Source organism: Salvelinus fontinalis, chromosome 6, assembly GCF_029448725.1.
Source record: "Salvelinus fontinalis isolate EN_2023a chromosome 6, ASM2944872v1, whole genome shotgun sequence".
NCBI classification, from domain to species: domain Eukaryota; kingdom Metazoa; phylum Chordata; class Actinopteri; order Salmoniformes; family Salmonidae; genus Salvelinus; species Salvelinus fontinalis.
Window position 1 is genome coordinate 35734363 of NC_074670.1, and position 27694 is coordinate 35762056.

General features: G+C 41.6%; 3 protein-coding genes across 9 annotated transcripts in view; 1 reads left to right on the plus strand and 2 right to left on the minus strand.

The window, feature by feature from the left end:
- Positions 1–10570, plus strand: part of LOC129857764 (zinc finger protein 236-like) — a 96782-nt gene extending 86212 nt beyond the window's left edge. Inside the window, exons 31-32 of the mRNA XM_055926308.1 lie at positions 1215–1388; positions 8307–10570. Coding sequence (XP_055782283.1) covers positions 1215–1388; positions 8307–8449 — 317 coding nt within the window. The 3' untranslated portion in view covers positions 8450–10570. The remainder of the gene's footprint in view (positions 1–1214; positions 1389–8306) is intronic.
- Positions 10571–11086: 516 nt separating this feature from the next.
- Positions 11087–27240, minus strand: LOC129857766 (myelin basic protein-like). Of its 7 annotated transcripts, none has more exons than XM_055926315.1 (7): positions 27020–27240; positions 17453–17548; positions 17125–17151; positions 16769–16798; positions 15335–15409; positions 15108–15126; positions 11087–12734 (listed from the first exon to the last, which is right to left on the minus strand). In XM_055926315.1, the coding sequence occupies exons 1-6, from the start codon at positions 27131–27133 to the stop codon at positions 15124–15126; spliced, it is 345 nt and encodes a 114-aa protein (XP_055782290.1). In that variant the 5' UTR covers positions 27134–27240; the 3' UTR covers positions 11087–12734; positions 15108–15123. The 7 variants fall into 7 exon arrangements, with proteins under 7 accessions (XP_055782290.1, XP_055782288.1, XP_055782291.1 ...); XM_055926313.1 differs by having other exon boundaries at positions 15335–15418; positions 27020–27133; XM_055926316.1 differs by lacking the exon at positions 16769–16798 and having other exon boundaries at positions 27020–27133.
- LOC129857765 (myelin basic protein-like) overlaps positions 27240–27694 on the minus strand; it is a 48457-nt gene continuing 48002 nt past the window's right edge. Inside the window, exon 4 of the mRNA XM_055926309.1 lies at positions 27240–27544. Coding sequence (XP_055782284.1) covers positions 27246–27544 — 299 coding nt within the window. The 3' untranslated portion in view covers positions 27240–27245. The remainder of the gene's footprint in view (positions 27545–27694) is intronic.

Below are 27694 nucleotides of genomic sequence, written 5' to 3' on the forward strand. Positions count from 1 at the left end.
TCGACTAGAGTGACCTTCCATCAGGCATTTGGGACACTTCAAAGACCTTAGGAAAATGATTTAATGTATATGCCTCAATGGCAAAATGACCAAATTCACTTCTTCAGAGCACATCAATCACGTTCTCTCCTAATGTGATTTTAACACAACCCGACACGACAAAGAAGGATGTGCCTTTGCTCCTTTCAAATTGGGACCTTTTGTTCTGTAGGGGTAAGTATTAAGGTGAAGTGCGACTTGAACGTTTTGACTCGTTGGTACTTACTTCCTACTCTTATGGCCACCCACTCAATGGCTGTGTCAGTGACAGGCCGGGTTTGAGGTTACTGTAATGTTGTGTGTTGAAGGACCCACTGGGGCAGCTGAACCGGTGTGTGTGGGGGGGGGGGGGGGGTCCTGTCTTACCTCTTATCGTCCCCAGCAGGAGAGACTGTAAGGGAGCTTGTACACACGACATGTAATGACAGCCTAGCTTGCTAGTGTTACATCAGCAAGAGAAAAGCATCACAACCATTGCTTTTAGCCCATCTTTAAGCTAACGGGGGGCCTCTTCGTACTGGAAATTGGTTTTACTCTCCATCGTCTTCAACAAATTGTGTGGCTGCTTTCTCACAGTGCAGTTTTCATGGTTTAGATTGAGGCAGAGGTACTTAAATAATGGCCATGGACTTAGTTGCAGACATAACAGGTCTCCTTAATTTCAGTCAAATAAGTCTGTGTATTTTCACTGTAATGGTACCAATTATGGCAGGTCGTTATGTTCCAAGATTATTCTAAAGGTCATATCCTTTTTTAAATGGGAGGCATCTCCTGGCAACGCTATTATTCTGATTGGCACAGTGGGCTACAAGTTATATTGGTAAATCTGATTTACGCTTTGCCAGCGGTTCACATCTTTCAGCAGATAATGTAAGCTGACAAGGCCTTTAATTTTTTATAAAAATGTTATTGCATTGGATGTAAATTGCTAATGCTTGCAGTAATATACTGCAACTCATCAATTACTGTAAGCGCATCAACTTTTTAGAGTTACTTCTGTTCCGTATTTCAAACTTATCTTAGTGCGAGACAACTTTTTATTGCCTTCACCGCACACAAGATTGAATTAGAATGTATGTTTTGTATTCATCCGGCGAATTGCACCGCCATTTGCATGCAAGCAACCTTTGTACTCATTTAAAGTCTTGAGAAGGTGTCTATCTGTGTTTGTGCAGGTGAGCGTCCCTTTAAGTGTTCCCAGTGTGACAAGGCCTTCAACCAAAAGAGTGCCCTGCAGGTACACACGGTCAAACACACAGGGGAGAAGCCCTACAAGTGTGAAATCTGCAGCATCAGCTTCACACAGAAGAGCAACATGAAGCTGCACATGAAGAGGTCGCACGGCTATGGTGAGTCACGGACACACAAACACTCAAACACGCGCAATACTTTTGCTCTCTCTCTCTCTCTCTCTCTGAGGAGGCTAGTCCATTATTGATGGGGACCGCAGCCCAAATTCTCACCCATTTCTCGAAATTCTTGCGGACTGAGATATGTTCTGGGTAGCCTCTGAGAATAACATTGACGTATACACGGACACGGTGACTGAGTTCATCGGGAAGTGTATAGGGCGTGTTGTTCCCACGGTGACTATTAGCCTCTTCTGGATAGGACCCTTCATCTCAATTTCAGTTCAATACAGTTCAAGAAATAGAGGTAAAAAAATATTTACTAAATAAACGAAAATACATTTTAAAATAAAAAGTAACAAATAAAATAACAATAACGAGGCTATATGCAGAGGGTAACGGTACCGAGTCAATGTGCGGAGGTACAGGTTAGTCGAGGTAATTTGTACATGTAGGTAGGGGTAAAGTGACTATGCATAGATAATAAACAGCGAGTAGCATCAGTGCAAAAACAAAGGGTGGGGGGGGGTGTCAATGTAAATAGTCCGGGTGGCCATTTGATACATTTTTCAGCTGTCTTATGGATTCGGGGTAGAAGCTGTTAACTTCTTATGGCTGGGGGCAGTATTGAGTAGCTTGGATGAATAAGGTGCCCAGAGTAAACTGCCTGCTACTCAGTCCCAGAAGCTAAGATATGCATATTATTAGTAGATTTGGATAGAAAACACTCTGAAGTTTCTGTTAGGATATTTTATCAAGATTTAACCTGTCTAGGATGAGGGTGCCGCTAGCGGCACTCCCCCCCCCCCCCCCCACTGAAAAGGCAGAGCCGCGAAATTCAAAAAAAATATTTTTTTTAAATATTTAACTTTCACACATTAAAGTCCAATACAGCTAATGAAAGACACAGATCTTGTGAATCCAGCCAACATGTCCGATTTTTAAAATGTTTTACAGGGAAGACACAATATGTAAAGATGTACATCTATTACCTAAAAACACATTAGCATAATCCACCATCTTTTATTTGTCCACCAACACCAGTAGCTATCACCAATTCGGCTAAACTAAGATATTTATAGCCCCTAACCAAGAAAAAAACTCATTAGATGACAGTCTGATAACATATTTATGGTATGGGATAGGTTTTGTTAGAAAAAAGTGCATATTTCAGGTAGATGGCATAGGTTACAATTGCACCCACCGTCACAAATGGAATAGAAAAACTACTTAGAGCAACGTGTTTACCTACATACTAATCATCAAACATTTCGTAAAAATACACAGCATACACGAATCGAAAGACACAGATCCTGTGAATACAGACAATATTTCAGATTTTCTAAGTGTCTTACAGCGAAAACACAATAAATCGTTATATTAGCATAGCACATAGCACATAGCAGCCCAGCATTGATTCTAGCCAAAGTGAGCGATAAAAGTCAACATCGCCAAAATATATTAATTTTTTCACTAACCTTCTCAGAATTCTTCAGATGACACTCCTGTAACATCATATTACACAATCCATATAGAGTTTGATCGAAAATGTTTATATTTAGCCACCAAAATCATGGTTAGACAATGTGAAATGTAGCTCAGCTGGTCAGAAAATGTCCTTGCGCCACTTAGACAGTGATCTACTCTTATACATAAATACTCATAAACGTGACAAAAAAATATAGGGTGGACAGGGATTGATAGACAATTTAATTCTTAATACAATCGCGGAATTACATTTTTTTAATTTATCCTTACTTTTCAATACAGTTTGCGCCAAGCGAAGCTACGTCAAAAAACATGGCGTCCTAAGCCACTAAAATTTTTCGACAGAAACACGATTTATCATAATAAAAATGTCCTACTTTGAGCTGTTCTTCCATCAGTATCTTGGGCAAAGGATCCTTTCTTGGGAGTAATCGTCTTTTGGTGGAAAGCTGTCCTCTTGCCATGTGGAAATGCCAACTGCGTTCGGGATGAACTGGAAGCGTGCCCAGCTATTCACAGCGTTAAAGAAATAAATGTCCCAAAATCGCACTAAACGGATATAAATTGCTATAAAACGCTTTAAATTAACTACCTTATGATGTTTTTAACTCCTATAACGAGTAAAAACATGACCGGAAAAATATAACAGGCTAAACTAACGCTTGGAAAAATAGCAGGTCGATGTCCTCCACGCGCATTACGCAGCTGCAAAGGAGCTCCTACCTACAGGGTTTTTTAATTTGTAGTGCCTGTGAACGCGCAATCGACCCCATTCAAATCGTCATCACGTAAAGGCATCCAGGGGAAGACGTAAGCAGTGTCCGTATAGTCATAGCAATAACAGTGCCCTTTTAACTGACTCCAGAACAGTGGCCAAAATTTCTGAAATCTGACTCCATGTCAGGGAAATTGCTGTAGAATGGGCTCTGTTCCACTTAGAGACAAAATTTCAACTCCTATAGAAACTATAGACTGTTTTCTATCCAATAATAATAATAATATGCATATTGTACGATCAAGGATTTTGTGGGAAGCCGTTTCAAAAATTACACGATTAGCATAAATAGTCACAACAGCGCCCCCATCCTCAACAGGTTAAGATAAATTATTAAATAATTCTACCCAGAAACTTAACCATTAGGATTAGAGGTTAGGTAGCATGTAGGGGGGGTAGAAAGGAATGTCTGTGTGTGTGCCTAAAGAAAACTAAGTGGATCATTAACCTATGTTTGAACCGACTAAGCTATAACTCTGTGGAGATAAGGGAAGACAGCTCAAGCCCCTCTAGGTTTTCCTCACCTGGGGGGGACGGGAACTGTCAGCTAAGTGGTAATAAACTATGAAAAGACTTCAGGAGATAATCCAGATATTGTGTGTATGTATGTGCGTTAGTAATAGAAGGGATAAAAAGAACGGTTTTGTATATGCACGTCAGAGATCTCTCGAGAATAAACGCTATTGATTAATTTGGACACGGGTCTCTGTCTATTTTATGCAAATAAGAATCTTACAAATTCTTATAAACGGACAGAGTGTTTGCATTGTTATAATTAAATTGGTTAAAGAACATTTAGGAAACAAATTCCTTCATCGGTTTTTAAAACTGTTTGAATGATGTCTGTGAGTATAACAGAACTCATATGGCAGACAAAAACCTGAGAAAAAATTCAACCAGGAAGTGGGAAATCTGAGGTTTGTAGGTTTGCCTATCCAATATACAGTGTCTATGGGGTCATATTGCACTTCCTAAGGCTTCCACTAGATGTTTGATGCTTCTACTGTGAAGGATGAGTGAATAAGAGCTGATTGAGTCAGGGCTCTGGCAGAGTGCCACGAGCTCACTCAGGCGCGCCCCTGTGAGAGTTAGCTGCGTTCCATCGCATTTCTACAGACAAAGGTATTCTCCGGTTGAAACATTATTGAAGATTTATGTTAAAAACATCCTAAAGATTGATTCTATACATCGTTTGACATGTTTCTACGAACTGTAATGGAATTTTTTGACTTTTCGTCTGGCCTGCGCATCATCAATTTGGATTTTGGAACTAAATGCGCAAACAAAAAGGAGGTATTTGGAAATATATTATGGACGTTATCAAACAAAACAAACATTTATTGTGGAACTGAGATTCCTGGGAGTGCATTCTGATGAAGATCATCAAAGGTAAGTGAATATTTATAATGCTATTTCTGACTTCTGTTGACTCCACAACATGGCTGGTATCTGTATGGCTTGTTTTGGTATCTGAGCGCTGTACTCAGATTATTGCATGTGTGTGCTTTTTCCATAAAGCTTTTTTGAAATCTGACACAGTGGTTGCATTAAGGATAAGTTTATCTAAAGTTCCATGTATAATACTTGTATCTTTTATCAATGTTTATTATGAGTATTTTCTGTAAATTGATGTGGCAAAACATTAGTGAACATAACGCGCCAATGTAAACTAAGATTTTTGGATATAAATATGAACTTTATCAAACAAAACATACATGTATTGTGTAACATGAAGTCCTATGAGTGTCATCTGATGATCATCAAAGGTTAGTGATTAATTTTATCTCTATTTCTGCTTTTTGTGACTCCTCTCTTTGGCTGGAAAAATGGCTGTGTTTTTCTGTGAAGCCTTTTTGAAATCAGACACTGTGGTGGGATTAACAACAAGTTTATCTTTAAAATGGTGTAAAATACTTGTATGTTTGAGGAATTTTAATTATGAGATTTCTGTTGTTTGAATTTGGCGCCCTTTACTTTCACTGGCTGTTGTCAAGCCGATCCCGTTAACGGGATCTCAGCCATAAGAATTAAGGAGCCGTTTGGACCTAGACTTGGCGCTCCGGTTCCGGTGCGGAGCAATAGCAGAAAGAAAAGTCTATGACTTGGGTGACTGGAGCCTTCCTCTGACACCGCCTAGTTTATAGGTCATGGATGGCAGGAAGCTTGGCCCCAGTGATGTACTGGGCCGTACGCACTACCCTCAGTAACGCCTTACGGTCGGATGCCGAGCAGTTGCCATACCAGGCGGTGATGTAACCGGTCAGGATGCCCTCGATGGTGCATCTGTAGAATCTTTTGAAGCCAAGAAACACGAGCAATGGACATTAGACCCGTGGAAATCTGTCCTTTAGTCTGCTGAGTCCAAATTTGAGATTTTTGCTTCCAACCGCCGTGTCTTTGTGAGACGCAGAGTAGGTGAACCGATAATCTCCGCATGTGTGGTTCCCACCGTGAAGCATGGAGGAGGAGATGTGATGGTGTGGGGGTGCTTTGCTAGTGACACTGATTTATTTAGAATTCAAGGCACACTTAACCAGCATGGATACCACAGCATTCCGCAGCGATACGCCATCCCATTTGGTTTGCGCTTAGTGGGACTATCATTTGTTTTTCAACAGGACAATGACCCAACACACCTTCAGATGACCTGGCCTCCACAATCACCAATTTTTTTTGATTTGTTCAACACTTTTTTGGTTACTACAGGATTCCATAGTTTTGATGTCCTCACTATTATTCTCAATGTAGAAAATAGAAAAAAATTGAATAGATAGGTGTTTCCAAACTTTTGACTGGTACTGTATATTCTATTCAGCTTTGTTCAATTGTATTCTCCATGCTATAAAATAATGCCACGGAATTCTAAGCTAAATGAACTAGTGTAGCTCACAACCATTTGGCATAGCACAATAGCATGTGAAATTTGCACAATAGCATGTGAAATGTATTGTCAATCAGTGTTGCTTCCTAAGTGGACAGTTTGATTTCACAGAAGTGTGATTGACTTGGAGTTACATTGTGTTGTTTAAGTGTTCCCTTTATTTTTTTGAGCAGTGTATTTCTTAATTCCATTCTTTTAGGTTTGTGTATTGTTGTGAATTGTTAGATACTACTGCACTGATGGAGCTAGGAACACAAGCATTTCGCTACATCTGCAATCTGCTAAATATGTGTATGTGACCAATAAAATGTGATTTGATTTGTGGACTACTTTTGACCACGGCGCATAGGGATAAAGCACACTAATCAGGCTGATACTCCATCTCTCAATTCTGCTGCATTTCCCTGCCTGACAGGTCTTTTTGACAGAGAAGGCAGCCAGACTTGTGATGACAGAACCTGTCCTTTTCGTTCTCATTCTAAGATGGATACGGAAGCTTCAGGCCTAAATATTTCAACAGCCACCGAGCTGATTGACTGGAGCTGTAACTCAGTGCTCTATTAGTTCACCTTGAAACGGGGAGACCACACACAAACCAAGGGGATGTTGTTGTTAGATCTATCTGAAATATGCAACCCTGTCGCTAACGTTTTGTGATAAATAGCACTTCTAATTCCATGGTAAATATGTGAACAGGGCTCTTTTTCACAGGACTATTGTGCATTTCATTTGACATTCTAATTGATTAATCCTCATTATAAACTGGGGGGTTCGAGCCCTGAATGCTAATTGGCTGACAGCCTTGGTATACCAGTCCGTGTACCACGGGTATGACAAAACATGTATTTTCACTGCTCTAATTAAGTTGGTTACCAGTTTATAATAGCAATAAGGCACCTTGGGGGTTTGTGGTATATGGCCAATATACCACAGCTAAGGGCTGTATCCAGGCACTGTGTGTGTATGTGGGGGGTGAGTGCGAGCATCAGTCCTTGCCCGCTTATAAGGGAAGGCTAGCAAAAAAAAATCCAAGGCGATTTCTAACAAACGTTCACCTGCGAACATGTGTTTGAATGATTCACAATAGCTCTTTTATTGAGAGTGTCAGAGAGAGAGAGAGAGACAGTAAAATGAAGTGAGTTCATTCAATAGATAGAATGGGCTTAATTATGGACCCTTGCTGTGACGCACTCTCCCGTTTGTGCCTGTTTGGTTCTGTATACCTCCATTACAACGTTTGATGGTTAGTACAAAGGAAATGTCCTCTGCTGAACTGACTCGAGGGTAACTCTCATGTCTATTGATGGATCCCGGACACAAAGGCTCTGTCTCGACTGCTTACAACGTCTGTCCTCACCACCTCTTCATCTGCACTGATTGGGAAAAACAATATGGCTGAAGGCGACTCATCCTCCTCAGGCTGACTCATCATCACCTTGTCAATTCTTCCAAATCAATGCATCGAAGGAGAGGATTTTTTTTTTGGACAATTGAGAAAGAGCTCTGGTTAACTTTCACCTGTCACTCACCCCTTCCTCTAACTTACTTCACAGGTGATAAATGTATTGTGTGTTGTACTGTATTTTTTCATTCTTAAACTCTGAAACTTCCTTGACACTCTCCAGTCTAACAGCAACGTTCATGAGTAACTTTGTCCCTCTCACTCTGTCCTCTCTCTCTCTCTTTCATTCTCTTCTCTTTCTTACTCTCTCTCCTTCTCTCTTTCTGTGTGTCTTTGTCTCTGTCTGTCTCTCCGTCTTTCTCTTGTACACAGGTACCGATCGGACCCAGGAGATGACTTTGGAGCAGGGGACAGAGACGGAAGTGGATATCCCTCCCGAGCTGAATGACATGGAAGAGGTTGTCCAGGAGTCTTCTGGAGACTGGCACTGTGGCATTCCCAACGTCTTCCCTTAGATCCCAACTCAGAATTGAATTTCCCATCCCGGTTCATCCCAGCAATAGACTCTTTACTAGGAGTCTGTGCACTGATGATACAAAGCACTGATTTTACCACTAAGTAGGCGTGGAAAAACATAGCACTCAGATCAACCCCCCCCCCACCACCAAAAGCTTTTTAATTGAGTTGGATGGTTCTACACTTTTTCTAAAGCATACCCACGGTGATGTTGCCAATCAAATACTGAAAACAGAAAGCGTGTGCGGCTGTACCTACACACATTGGGTCTTAGCAGCAGCTATTCCTGCCTGTTTCTCTTGTCCTCAGATATGCATTAAATGGGCAATCTGTGATTGCTACATCCATTTTTGAACCTTTAAATTCATGATATATACCCATTGATTATTGAAGACTATAACTTAAAAATGCCTCATGAGCCTAGTTCAGCTTGTTCCTCTTTTTTTTGTAAAAAAAAAAAAAAAAAGCAATTGTAAACAAACCTTTTATAGTCTCAACATGGTTAAAACTATCCTTTTGATATCATGGTTGTTCAGTCCTGGCATCCATAGCTCTGTCTCATGAATTTGAGAGTGGTTACATTTTTCCAGCCCCATCCCTCAGCTATTTACCAAATCAGTGGCGGGGTGCCCTCTTTTGTTATTGTTTGAACTGCGGATTGTCCCTTTAAAGGCCGAGAACTGGTCCTTCCATTTGACTAAATTGCTGAATCAGCCTGCGCTCTGAATCTCATTAGTACGAGTCCCTTATGAGACGTTTTAGTCAATAAGCCGTTTAGTAATCAGACGCTGACCTCCCCAGTACAGTTCACCGGTCGAGGCTGTAGCAAGCTGAGGTAGGCTACCGGCGGTTTGTTCCTAGACTGTTGTTTACTCTGTTTGCCAATAAGAGGAGCAAACACTATAGATCTGCATGGCTGCACTGTCAGTCCTGCGGTACTGGTTCATGTCTTCCCTGTAGAGTAGTATAACCACTCACAAGCCCCATCCACAAACAGCATCCTAGATCCTACCCTCCCTAGGCACCCCTGTAGAACCGCAGTCCATAAGTCAATCAATATAATGTCTTTTTTAAAGCCCTTTTTTACGTCAGCAGTAGTCAGTCACAAACTGCTTCATATGACCTATTACGGATTGGACTAGGTATAAGCAAATAGTGTGAGAACTCCACCTTGCCCGCTGAAAGGCTGGATGAAACGTTAGCCTTATTGCTTATTCCTATCCAATCATTTCAGATGTACACTAGCGTATAACGGGCTGGGTGCAGGGGTTGTTTCTAGACGGGGAGCTCCATCTCTCCCGTGCTCCTGGGGCTGCTCCACAAACTGCAAACAGGCCGACTATTAACTGTTTGACAATTGAGCTGTGCTTTAACAGGCACACACATTGGAGTGCAGTTTACCAGAAAAATACATTTTTTTTTTTTAAATCACATTATTTTTGCTGTACCCTTTTCTAAAAGGCAAGCTAAAGGTTTTGTTTTTGATGAATTTTTTTGTTGCCATAAAGTTGAAGGTAGCCTTGAATGGTGAGACTATAAAGTGCTAAGGGTCATATGGATCAGACCTGGGTTCAAATACACTTTGAAATGATTCGCTTTAGTCTGCCTGGAGTGCCAGATGGGTGGGTTTGCATAATGCAATCTTGGAAATGACTACTCAATAGGTTTCATTGTGCCTGGCAAGCTCGATCAAGCATAATGATTTTGAATAGTATTTAAACCTTGGTTTGGTGCGGATTTGATCCCTCTCTTAAATGTTATGCCTGTAATTTTGACAATGATGATGACCTGTGATACCACTGTTTATTGGCTGCTGTATGAGGGCTTCAGGGGTTGACTCTCCACATTCACAATGTGTTGCATGAAATTGTAATTTAGTTGTAAACTTATGCACAGCCATTTTGTAATCTGATATTTTATTTTGCAATGTAAATAGTGTATGAAAGATTGCATATATTTTTGGATTCCTTATCAAATTGGTTGTGAACAAGAATTCATTTTTTGTCAATTGCTGAACCAGTTTACAGACTATAAGCGTTTTTGTTTTTTTGTCAGGAATGTATTTTGTAATGTTGAAAAGTATTTAATTAATAAAACCATACATTTTTTTACAGATTTAATGTGTGCCAATTGTTTTAGAAGTAATTTGTGTGAAGTTGATTGCATTTCACCTATGTTTGATTTTCTGTAATACGTGAAGATCTCAGTATGTCTCTGCATCAAAACATTGTATCTAGAAAAAGGAAAATGTTTAACACATGAAAACCCATTTTTGTCCCTCTGTCTTTCATTAGTCCCAGAGTTATTAAACTTTCACACCATATGGAAAAAGCATGACTACTTTCAACTTCTGTAAATTGAAACGTCGCTTCCCTGACATTGAGGCATTATTCAATTCCTTTCCTTGATTAATCAATTATTGAGCAAACACAATTACTCTTGGAACCAGGAGTGAGATACAGCTCTGTCATGAGTCTGCTTCAAACGACACAATGACCCGACCTTAACAAAGATGGATACCGGTACAGTGTTGAATGTTTCGTCACTTCTTGTTCCCTACATCTGCAAGTTACTGCATGTGTGTACACTACTTTTTAAACTTCTATCGAACAACACAACCAGAGACACATAACGGGTTTATCATTTTTAATTCCTTTATTTATTTTTGTCTAGTTATTAAGTGGCTGGTCGTACATCTTTTTATTACAGATTCAACAATGACGGTCTCAAGAGTTTCATTTACATTCATTCACAGGACCCATACAAAAAACGTGAGCACACATTAAGACATGGGGGAGGGGAGACGGGGGCAGGCAGGGTATGCTACAGATTACAAACGTCTGTTTTAAAACACATGGAGGAAAGACACTGGTGTGGGGGTATTGGACAGTACAGTGGCAGTAATAAGCAGTTTATGCAACTCGTCGCTCGTGCCTTGGTCAACAAACTCCCCGTCCTCGATCTTCATCTTTTTTTTTAATAACGTTTATGCTTTTTACACGGTTAAATAACGAGCACCTTTATGACAGTGTTGGTCTTTTAATATCCACACAAGAGTAAACACAGCACATTGTTTTTGGCAGTCAGAAATGGCATTGCTTAGCTAGCTGTTTTGTATTCATATTTTGTGCAGCGCTTCGATAGAGATATATAAAGCAAGAGATGCCTAAGACAGAGAAGACCACAGAATCTAGACTACACTAATTGGGGGGAAAGGGTCTGAATCTGTCCTCCCGTTGGACATTGCCATGCGTGTAGTAGGTCCAGCGTGAGCTTAGTTTCAGAGCAGTCGGTGTCTGCTTCTCAACGGTCAAAACAGTGCACTTCAGACGAATCTCAGTTATATATCTGGATGGGGAAACTCCCAATACCATACCCGTTAGTGTCTTAATCAATCTACGTGTACTGGAAATCAAAACAACATTAGAAATGATATCATCCATTGACTTCTACAATTCAGTGGATACTACAGACAGAGACTTTTAGTAGGTTAACAACTTTCAGTAGCTCGGTGTCATTTTACCACCGAGGATCACAGCCGGCCATAGACCCTAATGTAAAAACACGGAAAGACAGCAACACTTAAGACAGGACACTTACACGAATGATACAGGAGGGTAGACATACAAACACATGACCAACTGGCCAACCCATGCAAGCTGAGTAAGACAATGCTTAGCTATGAATTCATGTCAGGGTGTACAGAAATGGGAGAGGGTGTGGGGTTTTTGGGGGGAACTACAAAGACAAGCATGACAAGACAGAGAATCACTCGTTTCTGAACCAGAACCAGACCTGGTCACACTTTCACAACCACAAGCGGTCAGGGCCAGGTCAATTGGACCTAAGCTACTTCAGCCAGGTCTGGTCCAGTTAGCCAGCCTTGTTAAACGACTCTATACAGACAGACAGAGAAATAGAAATGAAGACAGGTACTGTAAAGCTATGACAGGGGTCCTTTAGGCTGTAAGAGGGGGTCCGGATGACTTCAGCAACAGTTCACATCCAAGATGGTTGCACAGGAGAGGCGGGAGGGAGGAGCAGGGGCGGGGGTGGGGGGCACAGATTGTGTCGCTATATCTACCAGCCGGGTGCGGTGGGGGGAGGCATTTGAGTTATAAAATGAAAGTGTTAGAAAAGCAGGGAGAGGTGTGTGAGTCGACAAAGATCTGTTCTTTGATCTTCTTTGTTTTCCCCCACTTGCGTCCCTTTTCTTGACATGTGCTTTTGTGCTCTTGAAAGGGGACCTCATTTTTTGGGTAGAGACCCAGTCCGGCTTGCGCCCTGCAAGAGAGAGAGAGACGAAACATAATCAGGAAATTGACTGTTTTTGGCATTCGCTAACGATGCTCACTAAAGGGACCTGCTAATTAGGACACAAATGTCCAGCTGTATATTGTCGTACAGTCTATGTGGCCTTGAGCATTGTGTACTATTGTTTGGTTAGAATAAGTGGGTGAGTTCTAGGTATTATCAGAATTGTTCCTTTTGTGAATTCTCGGCTATGCCCTAAAAAGAAACATCTCCCAGTTCAAATTTGCATGTTGTTGCCAAAACTGATCAATGACGTGTTGCACCAAGCTCATTCCCTAAGAATAGATTGTGCATTTTCCTCGTGGTGATATAAAAGTAGGAGAAAGAGGGGAGGATTGGCACGGAACAAAGATTATACAAATGAGACAATTCTTTACGGAGAACTATTGGAATGAATATAATCCATAACGTACAAAGCCTTTAAATCTCCTAAAACAAAAGGAGATGGGAGGAAACGGGCCAAGCTCTGAGCCATTCTTACAGCAATTTGAGCTTAAAATCATTATCGGTTCGAAACAGACTAATTAGAAAGCAGTAACAGAACTGGAGAATGGAAAACACCAAACAAATGAAAACATTTCAAATAAAAGTCCATCCCCAGATAACGATTCAAGATAGAGGAATCAGAAGCGCTAGAGATGGTGGCTTTAGCTTAACGCCAATTAGGCAAAGAGATTGTGGGGAAACGAAGAAGAGAAGATTGGCGTACTATTTACCCACACATTTGTAGATTTTGATCCTCTTCGTCATCTTTTAGTTATCGTAATGCCACATAGTCCAGCTAGCAAACACACCATGCAGGGAGCATGTGAATATATACAGACACTCGAAACATTTTTAAAAGTAGGCGTATGCTGAAGATGACTGTGCTTTGTTGCCTTGCTAATCAACACACCCACTGTGAGTGCGCTGACTGTACCTACGGTAACATAAGCTCCCTGTGCCTATTCTACCTAATTAAAATAACTATCTGAAGCTTGGGCCAGACGGGATAATTAAAACTGCCTCCAGAGCATGTCCTAGAGATTAGCATTCACCATGCCATGGATAACGCAAGGAGAGACAAACAGCCTCTCAGAATGCAGGAGCTCTCCGAGTCAATACTCACAGGAGAACGTGAGTCTATTGGCAGAGTGAGAGGTGAGAAAGATAAGCGGAGAGCGTACGAGAAGCAGAGAGACAGGCAGAGGCGGAGACAGAGAGAAAGAGAGGCAGAGACCAAAAGAGAGAGGCCGAGAGAGACACAGTAGAGACAGAAGATGGACAAAAAGAGACAAAGACAGGTAGAGACTGAGATAGAGAGAGAAGGAGAGAGACAGGCAGCGTGCCATTGCTCAACAATGGGCATGTTCCCTCTCTACTGTTAGGGAGCGTGTCAGCTGTTGCTGACAGCTTATTACAGTAAGTGAATGCACTGCTTAAGGATGTGCTCCAGTTCAGAGCCTGTCGCGTTACAGCGGAAGCAGAGGAAGAAACGTGGCCTGGAATAAACAGGGAGAGTCTGTCAATAGTGGATGCTGCTGATTGTAGCAAAAATACCTCAAATCTCATACGGAGGGTATACTCTCTGTTCATCTGTTTGAGATGAACACATCGGGGTACTATGCTGCCCCTTGAAAAGTCAGGAAATGTTCACTCAAGTGCATATAAGTGTGTCTGCCTTGCCTTTGTGTGTGCCCTACTGTGTCCGAGAAAAACCTCTTGTATAAGTCTGCCTGTGTAGTAATACATCCCAGTATCGTATACAGTGTACTTGGTACACGCATAAATGAACCAGATGGTCAATGTAATGAAAAGTGCAATGTCCTAGTTGTAGAAAGAATGAACGGCACTGCTTCCATAATAGCTTGGCTTACCTTATGGTGCGTTTGCAGTCGCGTAAGCCGTCGGCAAAGTGAGCAAAGCTACCACATGCCACAGCTGTAATTGCTAAGCATATTCCTTTGCAGTTAGCACAGCTCCCAGAACAGCCATTAAGAGTAAGCGGGACGACTATCCCGAAAGCTTGTTTCTAATCCATTCATTTCACAGCCAGGTGTAGGCCCTCAGGTGCAAGGTCACTGTCTGCGAGTAAGCAGCCAATTATGTTAGGCGCTACATGTCCGTATCAAGCCAAAAAATAGCACTACCTTTGACACCGAACTGCACTCTTTAATGCATGCAGCCTGTAGCATCAGCCAGACACTGTAATGATCACTGTCTAGAGGCTGTCTCAAGTTGCAGTTATTCTGCTGGTGGTATGATAGGCAATGGAAGGTGTCACCTTAGCCTATCAGCGTTGAATAAATCCATAGCAAGTAAGAGTAAATATATATTGCCGCTCATGACTCATCCGTTACTCACTGAGTGCTGGGTATCATCACTGAGGTGAAAGAAGAAGAGAGAGCCAGAAGGGAGGAATAAAAAAGAAAAGTGAGATCCCATCTGTTTAATCAAGCGCACATTCTGGAATTAGTTTCAATAACATACACAGGGGAATATAGAATGAGATATTCCCTTTTTATGTTAATGTCACAGGCAGATTAGAGCGTTTTTGTCACTTAAAAATGGGTTTCGTTTTTTTAGTTTACCATTTTGAAGATCTTGGACAGGGTTCCGCTGTCTCCTGCACCGGCCTTCTTTGCCTTAGCGGATCCTGTTGACTTCTGAGAGCCCTGGAAGAGAGCAGGGGTGAGGTGAGACACCGGGAGACATTGTTGTTGTCACCTAGCATGGTGGCCCAGTGTGTGCTTTTGCATCTCTGTGTTTGTTCATCTAAATGATTTCCTAATGGCTAAAAAGCGACAGCATATGTACATATCTTACGTGGGTATTGCACCGCCGTTTAGTACAAAACAAGGTTTTCTGATAATATCATGTTGCATGATAACAACAGAAGCGATAGCCTCGTCCCCGAGCTCAATTGAAAGCCAGCAGGTGACGAGGTTATAGAAGAGATGGCTATTGAGTCAGTGACTCTCACCGCGGAGTGACATTTTACATGCAGTATTGAACCGGCCGAGATCAAAAAGTGGCCCCTTTGCGGTGGCATTGAAGCAAATCAGTCTGAATCAAAGTGGAAGTGTTTCACTTTCTAAGTCAAACGTTTGAAAATTCAATCTCTTTAACAGCTGAGCTGTGGCTGCTCTGACTCTCAAAAGGGGGATTAGACTGAGAACTGTTCACAATAAACATGCATCAGGATGAATTAAAGGTGGGGAGGAACACCTCAAAGTGTTATTTAAAGATCCCTTACCTCAGAGAAGAGCTTTAAAGGTCTCATCCCTTATCACTGTTATTTTACCCCCACAAAGTGTTAGCTGTTATGTGTGACTCATCACACACACACACACACACACACACACACACACACACACACACACACACACACACACACACACACACACACACACACACACACACACACACACACACACACACACACACACACACACACACACACACACACACACACACACACTCCAGTGGAGGCTTCTGAGGGGAGGACGGCTCATAATAATAGCTGTAATGGAGTCAATGGAATGGTATCAAACGTGGTTTCCATGCAGTTGATACAATTCCATTGAATCCATTCCAGGCATTACAATGAGCCGTCCTCCCATCAGCAGCCACCACTGGCACATACACACACAGAGACACACACAAAGACACAAACGCATGTGCACACACACACACACAGGTCAAGAGAAGAGGACAAGACTTACAATTCAGCAGGGCGAATAAGAAAAAGCAGGATTAAGTTGCTGGTTATCATACCGAAAGGGACAAACGACTTCAGCAGGTAAAGAACTGGATATTTAATTGAGCCGGAGGCGGAGAGCTAGCCAAACAAAACCACTCAAAACATTATTTAATAAAAGAGAAAAACTGATGAGAGCGTTATGCATGTACGCTTGGATTAGAACAAGCTCTCAAGCCTTAAAATGGCTACAGAATATACTGTTTAAGGAACGGCCTGGGATTTCTCTCTTAGTTTTCTTTAGCTGTAGCGTTTAACCACGTACCAGGCCTAGTTTCGCAGTCATTGCCGTCCACTGGACAAGGACATGTAAGAGACAGAGACAGGGAACAGACAGGGGTGAGACACATGGGTGAGGGGAGGAAAGTTAAACACTCTGGTCTTACTCGAAGCAAAGGCAGTGCAGCAAGAAGAGATGAGTCCACATCCAGGGTAGAGCATAGCAGAGTAAGGCAGACGCTCGCATCATCAGAGAGCACAGATTCAGTGACATACAGTGCATGGCATTCAGTGACATCACATGTTAACAAAGCCAAATACACAATCACATCCAAAGACTAAAACAACCTTCAACTCCTCAATTGGACAATATTGACAAAGAGTAAGGTAAATGGGACTCACCCTAGACTTAGGAGGGGCAGGGGACACCTGAGGGAAGAGAGTGACACAGACCTTTAGAAATACAATTACATTTTAGTCATTTAGCAGACACTCTTATCCAGAGCGACTTACAGGATCAATTAGGGTTAAGTTCCTTGCTCAAGGGCACATCAACAGATGTGTCACCTAGTTGGCTCAGGGATTCGAACCAGTGACCTTTCGTTTACTGGCCTAAAGTTATTTATACCACTAGGGTACCTGCTCTTAACTGGTAGACTACCTGCCGCCCTCATATCAACAAGTCAAACATCAACAGTAGTAGGCAAACTATGCAAATGGGGTGACTCACGATCGTTCTGAAGAGGCGTACAACAGCGTTCTCCCCACCCTTAGGGGCTGCCTTGGCAGGTCTGGCAGGAGAGGAGGACAGGCCACGGAAGGAACCCTGGAGGAAATGGAGGGATGGATTGGAAGAAGGAAAGGAGGGAGGGATGGATTGGAAGAAGGAAAGGAGGGATGGATGGAAGAAGGAACAGAGGGAGGGATGGAAGAAGGAGAGGGAGGGAGGGATGGAAGAAGGAACAGAGGGAGGGATGGAAGAAGGAACAGAGGGAGGGATGGAAGAAGGAACAGAGGCAGGGATGGAAGAAGGAGAGGGAGGGAGGGATGGAAGAAGGAAAGGAGGGAGGGATGGAAGAAGGAACAGAGGGAGGGATGGAAGAAGGAAAGGAGGAAGGGATGAAGAAGGAAAGGAGGGAGGGATGGAAGAAGGAAAGGAGGGAGGGATGGAAGAAGGAACAGAGGGAGGGATGGAAGAAGGAAAGGAGGAAGGGATGAAGAAGGAAAGGAGGGAGGGATGGAAGAAGGAACGGAGGGAGGGATGGAAGAAGGAACAGAGGGAGGGATGGAAGAAGGAAAGGAGGAAGGGATGGAAGAAGGAACAGAGGGAGGGATGGAAGAAGGAAAGGAGGGAGGGATGGAAGAAGGAACAGAGGGAGGGATGGAAGAAGGAACGGAGGGAGGGATGGAAGAAGGAAAGGAGGGAGGGATGAAGAAGGAAAGGAGGAAGGGATGGAAGAACATTATAAAGGCACAGCAGGAATACATATAGCCCAACACAACCTAACATGAAAATGTGCTCCCTGAACCAGACCAGGCTGTACTCTGGCTCTACTCTCGAGCTCCTGAAAGGTGTTAGCATTGGAAACAGCTGGTGGCATATTGCCAAACACCAGGGATGCTGGAGCACATTTTCTGGGGCTGTAGAACGGCTTCTTCTTCAGCTGGATGGATGGACTACCTGGGGAGCTCTTACATCACAGAGGACCTGAGACAAGCTCTCCGAGTCATTCAGAGCAGACTCACGTAGGCGTACACAGATAACGCCCATCCAAAACTTATTCAAACTGAAAACAAGTGATTAAAAACTAACGGGATGAAGGAATTATTCATTAATTAATCAAGTCAGTAAGAAATGTTTTGGATCTTTGCAAAGTGTGATAAATATCAACACTAAATGCTGTTGAAGGGGATGTTAAGTAGAGATCAATACAATGAAGTACTTCAGACAAATAAACCTTTAGAGGATTGGATAGGGATGAATGCAAAATTAGCTCTATGTCTCATTCTCCTGAACTTGAATAAATAGCCCCCATACCCACCCCCCCCCCCCCCTCTCTCACAATAGGCTCTAACATGTACTTTCCAGACGCACACAACTGGGACCTTAATTAAAATGGTGTGAATCTGCAGTGATTCATTGTCATTTTCTCAATAATAACCCTGATTATTCCCAGTCGGCTATTTAGGGGTATGTTTGTGAATAACATCCTTTATATAGCGAAACCCATTTCATCCAAATGAGTGCCTCTCTCTCTGTGGTATTTTGTGGAGTGAGAGCGAGGGACCTTTATGCCCCCATTCATGTCAGTGAGTGAAGAGACTGGAGAGGCTGAGGCTCTCACTGAATCACTGCGATTATCCCTATGAAAGAACTTTACCAAAATGAGAGGGCAAACACCCCTGTACATCGTTCACAATATAATACACTCATTAGCGCTTCCAATTGCATTTCATTCACTGTCTTCTCTGCCCATATATGGATGGATAGTTGGATGGATAGATGCAGACTCAAGCAGGCAATGACCTCAAGAAAGAAACACATTAGCATTAAAAATGTGTTTGTTCTTAGGAGCATTATCCTCTCCAATAAATAGGTATCTAAACCAGAGGACCAGAGGGAATTTAGAATCTATCAAACTATTGGAAGTGGATGATAATATCCAACACATTTATGAATACAGAAGATGCTCAGTAGAATAGCCAGGTAGCATGGTTGTTGGTTTGTCAGTTTGTTCCCGATGAGCAAAAGATGTTGAAAAGACGTGGAAAATAAGTTATTTTCAACCAAAAAAAAAATGCTCATTGGGTTTGTGCTGGAGCTGGTACAGGTGAATTCATCTCACCACTTGTGGTTGTTGTGACGAACTGATCTGCCTGACAGGTGCGACGGGATGACTCAACGGTTATTCATTATGTGTTCCAGCAGCTCTGTCTCCAAAATGGAGACAACTTGGGATGCGTCCCAAATGGCACCCTATTCCCTATATAGTGCACTACTTTTGACCAAGGCCCATCAAAAGTAGTGTACTATATAGGGAATAGGGTGTTATTTGGGATGTAACACTAGGGGTTCATTACTGATTGCCATTGCAGAACCCTGTCCGCAGTTGATTAGTATTTATTTATTTTGATCATTGACTTGAGGTCACATATTCCCATCAAAGTTAGGTACTACACACATCAGAAGTTCCACTTATGTTCCCATTAAGTACAGTTCCAGAGTTTGAGCAGCCTGAGAGAATTAGGAAGAGAAAGTAGAGTCAGAAAGTGGAGGGAGAGAAGTTAGAGCGAGAGAGACATTGAAAGATGAAATTCTGAATTTAGAATCCGTTTGATTTATTTGTAAAGAAGGATCACAATATCCAGCTATGAACTTCACATGTCCTTTACTGAATCCTCTTGCATCGGATGTTGTCAGTATCGGTTTTCATTTTCCAACACAAGAGTGTTCAAAGGATTCTGATGCAAGGAGGGTCCTTTCAGGATAGAGCCAAGCGGGGGATTATTGTGTAGTACTTTTTTTAAAAGTCTGTCCTCCTGAGACTACCAACTGTTAAAAGTGGATTTCACTCCAAAGAAGGAGTCAGTCAGAGGCTAGTGGATCTGCACCCGGTGAGTCTTACTAATCAATCGCCGAGTTGTCTGTTATGACACTGACGGACATTGATCTTCGTGATCAATCAGGGCCCAAGTCAAATGTAAAGCTGTGATGGATTGAGAAGGAGCATGCACTGTATATGAATAATTGTAACGTATGGCGAATGGATGTTTCACCTATTGTGGGTGAGATCTATTCATTTGACCGTGGGCGGTTTGTGATTTGTGTGTGTCCACAATGACTCACACACTGTCTCAATAGGATAGGATGTAGTGATCACTATGTGGCCCTCATATCCTCCTGCTCCTTCATAAATAATACATTAGTGCAATTAATTTATTACAGAATAAATTATTGACCGTGGTCCATTTTTTAAGGAGTCAGCATCTGTCCAAGTTTGACCTCCTGCACCTCTGAGGAGAGGTTTAACAGTAATTAAATCCTCAGGGAGAAGGTGTCCTATGAGTCCTGAATACTCTCTCTACCTGGGTTTAGGTGACCTTGTTCTTCACTGCAGGAAACGTTTGGTTACACTTCATTTGACACGTCACTATGACATTAACACGAAGGTGTAATCTGGAGTCAAATCCATTCATGACTGCAGTTATAACGTATGACAGTTGTCATGATAGAGGTAACGTTTTGCGTTATGACTGTACTGCCCTAACACCCCTGGATAACAGCCTCTATGTCAGAGGTGAAACGAAGTGTCAAATGAAGTGTTACCGAACTTTCTCTACGCCGGCTGGGCTGCCAGGCTAGCAGCTAGCCGAGTTTCGAAATGATGAGCGGACGTCCACTGTTATGTAAATCCAATCATGCACGTCGAGAATGAAACGGGCTTTGTAGCTTTCTGAAAGTTGGATGACAGTGTGGTGCATTTTTATTGTTTTTCTTTTCCGCTGTGGAACGAGCCACTTTGTCAAATCTGAATTGTGGGTAAATAACAATGCGCTTCCGTGCCAGGAACACACACTTATCTCTCATACTCTTCAAACATCAGAGAGAGGAGAACATTCCCCCCCCCCCCCTCCCTCTGCCAGGTGACCTCTTCAGTTGTCTCTGTGCTGCAACTTCGCCAACTATTTAGGAGAAGCTAGCAGGAATTGGACAACTACGTCAGGGGGTTGACCGTTTACAACAAAGTGTCATATTAGAAAGCAGTGGAGCTCAAGGTCATTCCCTCACACTGACAACAATAAGACAAAGTTGTGGACTGCAATCTACTAAACCATAGTTAAACTGGTTCTTTACCATCCAAAACCAGGGTACTGTTTTTTTTTAAAAAGCATTAAATACAAAATGTGACTGAAATATAATTTTCAGTTGAATAAAAGTGATAAGGCAGACAGTACTAAAGATGAATTTCCAAAAGACAAATTCAGCAAATAAACCTGGTCCCAGATTTGTTAATGCTGTCTTGCCAAATCATACGGTCATTGTCACGCCCAACATGATTAACTTCTCACTGTGCCCATCAATGACAGAATGATCAGATATGGAGATTGAGGTGAGGCCAGACTGTTTGGCATGACAACAATTATTTTACAAGGCCTTAAGCTGCTTAATAAAAGCTGAGCTAAGAGTAAGCCTCATAATTCCATTAAGTCTACACAACACTTCTCCCAGCCTCATCTAGACAAGTATGCCATTACTGCAGAGTGTAGCCTTATCCACCCAAGAAGTAAAAGGACAAATCAATTGGGAATAGTTTGATGATGTACATTCCATTCCCTCTTCAACTGGGCCAGATTCTCCATTGGCTATTCCTCACACAGACCACCACAGCCCAGCATGAGAGGTTTCTCCTTAAGCTAGACTGGATCGAAACGGAACAGCCAACGTCACTGATTGAGATAATACAATGTGAAAATCAGCAATAACCACTACGCTCAAATCAGTGTGATCGTGTCCAGTTATGTTTTCGTTCCAAACATTCTGTGGTGTGACCGCACCTGTTGCGTCAGAGGAGGGTTATTAAAAGTGACAGTACATAATAAAAACAACAATACAAAAGGCGAAAAAAAAGCACGCTGCTCAGGGGTGGGTGTTGTTAAGAGAGTTTAATCATGCCATTTATCCAAAAGCTCAGAACAGGATCAGGTTAGGAACAGATGTTGGTCATTACAATTCACAGGAAACACAAGCATCGGTTGGATATCTCAAAGCATTAAAAAGGGGATCAGCGAATAGGATCCATGGATCCACCCTGGGATCAAACAGACTCCCACACACACACACAAACAGTTCCTGGCAGGGTAAAGGAAAACCTGGGTTCAAATACTATTTGAACTCTTTAAAATACCTTTAACATTTGCTTTAGTCTGCCTAGAGTTCCAGATGGCCAGGTTTTGCACGTTGGCGACTATTCTGCTTTCATGCCACGCAAACATTTTTTGACATGTTTGGCATGATGGCACAAACAGATTGGTACTCAGGCCAAGGACGAGTGCAAAACTTTTTGGGTTGTGAATCATAAACTGCTAGATCTCACAAAGCTACCGAATAGACCCCATATTTAAATGAGCTTATTTTGCAGTCATGTGGTTCAGTTCCATGGTGACTGCACATAGACACTCATTTATCCATCAATTAAGTCTAATAAGGTCTTCCCCTTTTTGAATAATATGGATTATCAATCAGCTTTGACAGGTAACAAATTGGCTTCAGTTCCTGAGGTTAAACCAGTTTTGTCCTTGTTTTTGGTGATATCTTTAAAAAAAATGTTATAGAAATATGACATCACCATGCAGATTCCCATGAACTAGTTTCAAACCAGAATCAACTAATGAAAAGATGAAAAAAATAGAGGTGAAACTAAGACAAGAACATACAACAGAAAGAGCAAATTCCAGTTTGTAAAAGGATCAATGGCTCAATAGTGAACGTTCATATCGATCAGTAACAGTAGCCCTTTCCTGCAGTCAAAGGACCTACAGTAGTGGCCTCATTGGTGGAATGTTACCCATATTTTCATAATTAATAATACCTAAAATTACGGGGCAAAATCTGGTGTTTCTTTGTCAAAAAGTTGTATTATATTTCAGTCTTCGGTGATGTATATAAAAGGTCATATTGGGACGCAAACACAAAATGTAATACATTTCAACTCTATATCTGACGTGGAACAGATGTCTTCTTTTTTTTTTTTTTAAGACCATAACCATGTGAGGTGTATACTTTTGTGTCAAAGAAGATTTGTTTAAGACTACCAAGAAACACTGTGACCCTGATTTAGCCACTGCAGTAAAAGAGTTAAAGGGCAATTCTACCACTTTTCAACTTAATTTTCATTATCTCCAGCACACTACCAGTGTCTACATATGTGAAAACCGCTCATTTCAACGATGTTTAGAAACAAATATAAAGTCAATAAGTTCTACCCAATGACAAGCATCTTAAAAACAGTGATTTTCAAACAGCATGAGATTCGCAGTGACAGGTTTCGATAATCACTTTAAAAAAAAATTTTTTTTTTATTATCCTACCCTGTGACCATGAGAAGCATTGTATATTTTTAGGACCTATCGTCTTATTTTTTTTTTTACCACAGATCATAGAAACACACTGTTTTTACATATGTAGACTGGTTTTGTGCTGGAGATAATGAATGAGGTTCCCATACCAGTTGAAAGCAACTATAAATGTATGACTCAAAACATGCTCAAGAGTATACAGCAACTTTTGATACAGTGCTCAACATGGCATTCTCTCAACACTGTAATGGACAAGGCCACTAATGCTGAGTTTCTATGGAAAATATGCATTGAAAACATCATAACTATTTTATGTTTTGTTATAAACTTATTTTTTATAAAATGTAATTCCCAGTGCAGTCAAAAATGTGATGTCCCTGTGTTTAATATACACGGAGTGTACAAAACATTAGGAACACCTGCTCTTTCCATCACATATATTGACCAGGTGAATCCAGCTGAGAGCTATGACCGCTTATTTATGTCACTTGAAGGGGAGGAGACAGGTTAAAGAAGGATTTTAAAGCCTTGAGACGTGGATTGTAGTACGTGTGCCATTCAGAGGGTGAATGGACAAGACAGATTGAAGTGCATTTGAACGGGATATGGAAGTAGGTGCCTAGGCACACCAGTTTGAGTATGTCAGGAACTGCAACGCTGCTGGGTTTTTCACGCTCAACAGCTTCCCGTGTGTATCAAGAATAGTCCACCCCCCAAAGGACGTGTTCCTAATGTTTTGTACACTCAGTGTATATTTCCACACTATGAGTTTGGAATAATACTGTGAAAGGATGAAAATTATGACAATTCCCTTTTAGTTTAAAAGCTGTTTGAAATGACAGCCTGAAATTTAAGCCTGTTTTGGTGGGATTACCAGTCGGTCAATTAGTTAATAGACCAATAAGAAAGAGAGTTCCAAACCTCTGCCAATAACGGCTAGTTCTCCTCCCCACTCAAACCACTCCCACACAGTCCTAACAAAATTCTTGCTTGAGAAATTACTCTTTGCTAAGAAGCAATTTTTGTTTCTTTTTACCATTTTAAATGAAAACAAATCACAGTAAAGGTACTTTATTGTTACCCAGAAATGATTTGATATTAGATCAAAAACAGCTACATTGGACTTTTAAGAATAAATACAAATATTTAACCTGTTTTATCCCTTTTCAAATTTTGATCAGTGCAGAAAAAAATAATTATGCTCGAGGCAACAGAGAGTTAGGTATCATATATTTGAAATACAAACACTTATCACAAATCTGAAGGCAACCCCTTGGTAAAAAAATATTTTTCATGTTTCTTTTAATCATAAACTAACTGCTCTGATGTAGAAAACGATTTCCTGAAAGAGCAGAGGTGACGATGACTTTCAAACAAAAAAAAAGCTAACACTGCCTCTTTTTACAATAATTTGGTTCATTCAATTTTGACCGGCAAAAAACAGTGACATTTTCACTCGTGACAGATATGTTTCAGCAGTCCATTTCAACGTAGTTTAAAATGTGAAAGAATCGGATCTACAATGCACACAACCAAATCATTCTGCAACTGAAGAAGAAGAAAAAAAATACTACTAAAATTACTTTTGAGCTGGGATTTAATTATATGCAAAAGTCATAAGATTTGTGTCTTCTCTGAAGTTGTTATAAGGCTTGACTGTCAGACCACATTCTGCAACCTATTGGATCATCATCCGAAACTACCATTCTCCTCTCTGAACCAATGAGGAACTAACTCCAAATCCCCAAAGTGGACTGAAACAGAGCTGGGAAAAATAACAGAGTTGGACTTGAACTCTCTCTTCAATACACTGTACCAACTTCAACACATAACTGTTGAAATATACAGTACGTTTTGTGTTAGACCTTCTTCTGCTTCCAAAGTTGACAACTGATACACAAACAGTGCCAAGCTGACTGAAATATGCACTGCACTGGGTTGTTAAATCAATGTATATCTACAGTACATCCCTTGTCACCAGCTCAAGGAGAGGCTTTGGGATTTAGCATTAGCACATCACAGAGAGATAGAGAGAGAGAGCGAGACAAAGGCAATGTGGCCACAATTATTCTCACTGTACCGCAAAAGTTATCCACACACATCTGGGTCCAGGTGGTGCTTGCTACGCCAGGATAGTGGGTTCAATTCCCGGGACGACCCATACTTAAAATGTATGCACGCATGACTGTAATTCGCTTTTGATGAAAGCGTCTGCTAAATTACATATATTTTCTGAACCTGCTCTCCAACTACACAACGCAGCGTATTGAATTCTACACAAACCCATATAGGATAAGGATTAGCGTAGATCAATGTTTTTTCCTATTCTATGGTATATTATATTATTTATGTTGGATTATGTACAATATTATGGTCTAGAGTTGTCTTTGTAAAGAAGGAGTGAGAGAATCCTAGTCGAAGACACTCTCTGCACCCGATGGAGGTCCATGCAAGGCATTTAGGTTATAGTTCTCCACCATGGACTATCCACAGTTTAAATGTCTAACAACTAAAGACTCATAAATCAGGAAAATTGGTAGCCTAACGATCATAACAGTCTCTCCCAAAATACATCTAAGGGTGCTGACATTTATGACATGTATTCCAATTTCCCCATGAAAATGGCAGAATCATTATTATCTCTTAAAAATACCTGATAGACAACTTTAAAATGGCTCCAGTTTTAGATATATTTACGAGTTAAGCATACAGTATATTTGGAATGAAAGCAAACACACATTTAAATGGAACAATTCAATCATTCACTTGTACTGTACCACAATTATGACCATATATGTACCGCAGATGCTTTGAAGCTCTAACTGAAATAAAATGTACAATTTTAAATGACAGTACCACGATAAAATAACAATTACAAAACAATTATTTGAAAGACTTAAGTCAAAGCCTCTTTGCGCTACACCAATCTCAAACCACACCCAAATCAGTTATCCAGTGTCTAAATGTAGTTTTCAATGCCATTCATTCGTAAATAAGCACATTTCAGGCGAATGTCTGAAACTTTGGTAGATCACATGATTTGTATTATTTTAAAGACATAAAATCGGAGCAAAAACTGGTGACAAATTCTTGCAGCTCACAATCTGCCAAAACCACAAAATCAGACATCAGTCCCTCAACTTAAGGCTGAACACAAAAATGAACCATAGTACATTAGAGGTGCATCTTTCAAACAAACCAAACTCTCTCCTTTCCTCACCTTGCTCTTCCTCTTCTTGTCCCCTCCAAAGAAGTTCCCAATTTGATCCATAAGGCCAGGGGCCTTCTTTTTCCTTCCCAGGCTAGACAGTCCAGAGGAGCTTGCAGTTGCCATGTCAGTGGTTTGGGTTGGGTAGTGCAGCTAGTATCTCTGTAAGTGGGGTTCTGTCTCTCCGGTAAGAGCGAAGGGGGTATTAAGAGAGAGAAAGGAGAGCAAAGAAACAAACTTAGTCTAGATCCTGATCCTCTGAACCACACTCTGATCCCGTTCCGCTGTGCTCTTGGATGGTCTGTAGCTCATCTGATTCAGAAGGGCGGTCTTTGAAGGTGTTGTCCTCGCGGCCCGGGGCATCTCGGGAGAAGAGGCGGACCAGGTGGGGGCGTGGCACGGCGCTATCGTCCGCATCAGCTGTGCTGGCCTCGTTCCAGGAGCTGCTGGGCCCCTCAGTGCCCGTGGAGTCAGTCACCGCTGCCGCCTTCTCAGAGGGGCAGCCATTGTTCGGGTTCACATCTGCCTCATCCAGGCCTGCGCAGAAACAAACAAGGGTTATCTATTGGACCATGGGCTTGCATGGCGCACAAGGGCCCTGCACAATGAGTCCCTTTGACAAGACCCTGCCCTTTCTGCCAGAGAAACTCAACAGAGAAGGGATCCTGAGTGACATGCCCTGTAATA

Coding starts and splice junctions, on each gene's coding strand:
- LOC129857766 (XM_055926310.1), bottom strand. CDS start 27,133: ATGGCAACTGCAAGCTCCTCTGGACTGTCTAGCCTGGGAAGGAAAAAG. Junction 17,152..17,452: donor TACGCCTCTTCAGAACGATC/GTGAGTCACCCC, acceptor CTCTTCCCTCAG/GTGTCCCCTGCCCCTCCTAA. Junction 16,799..17,124: donor CTGCCCCTCCTAAGTCTAGG/GTGAGTCCCATT, acceptor GTCCTTGTCCAG/TGGACGGCAATGACTGCGAA.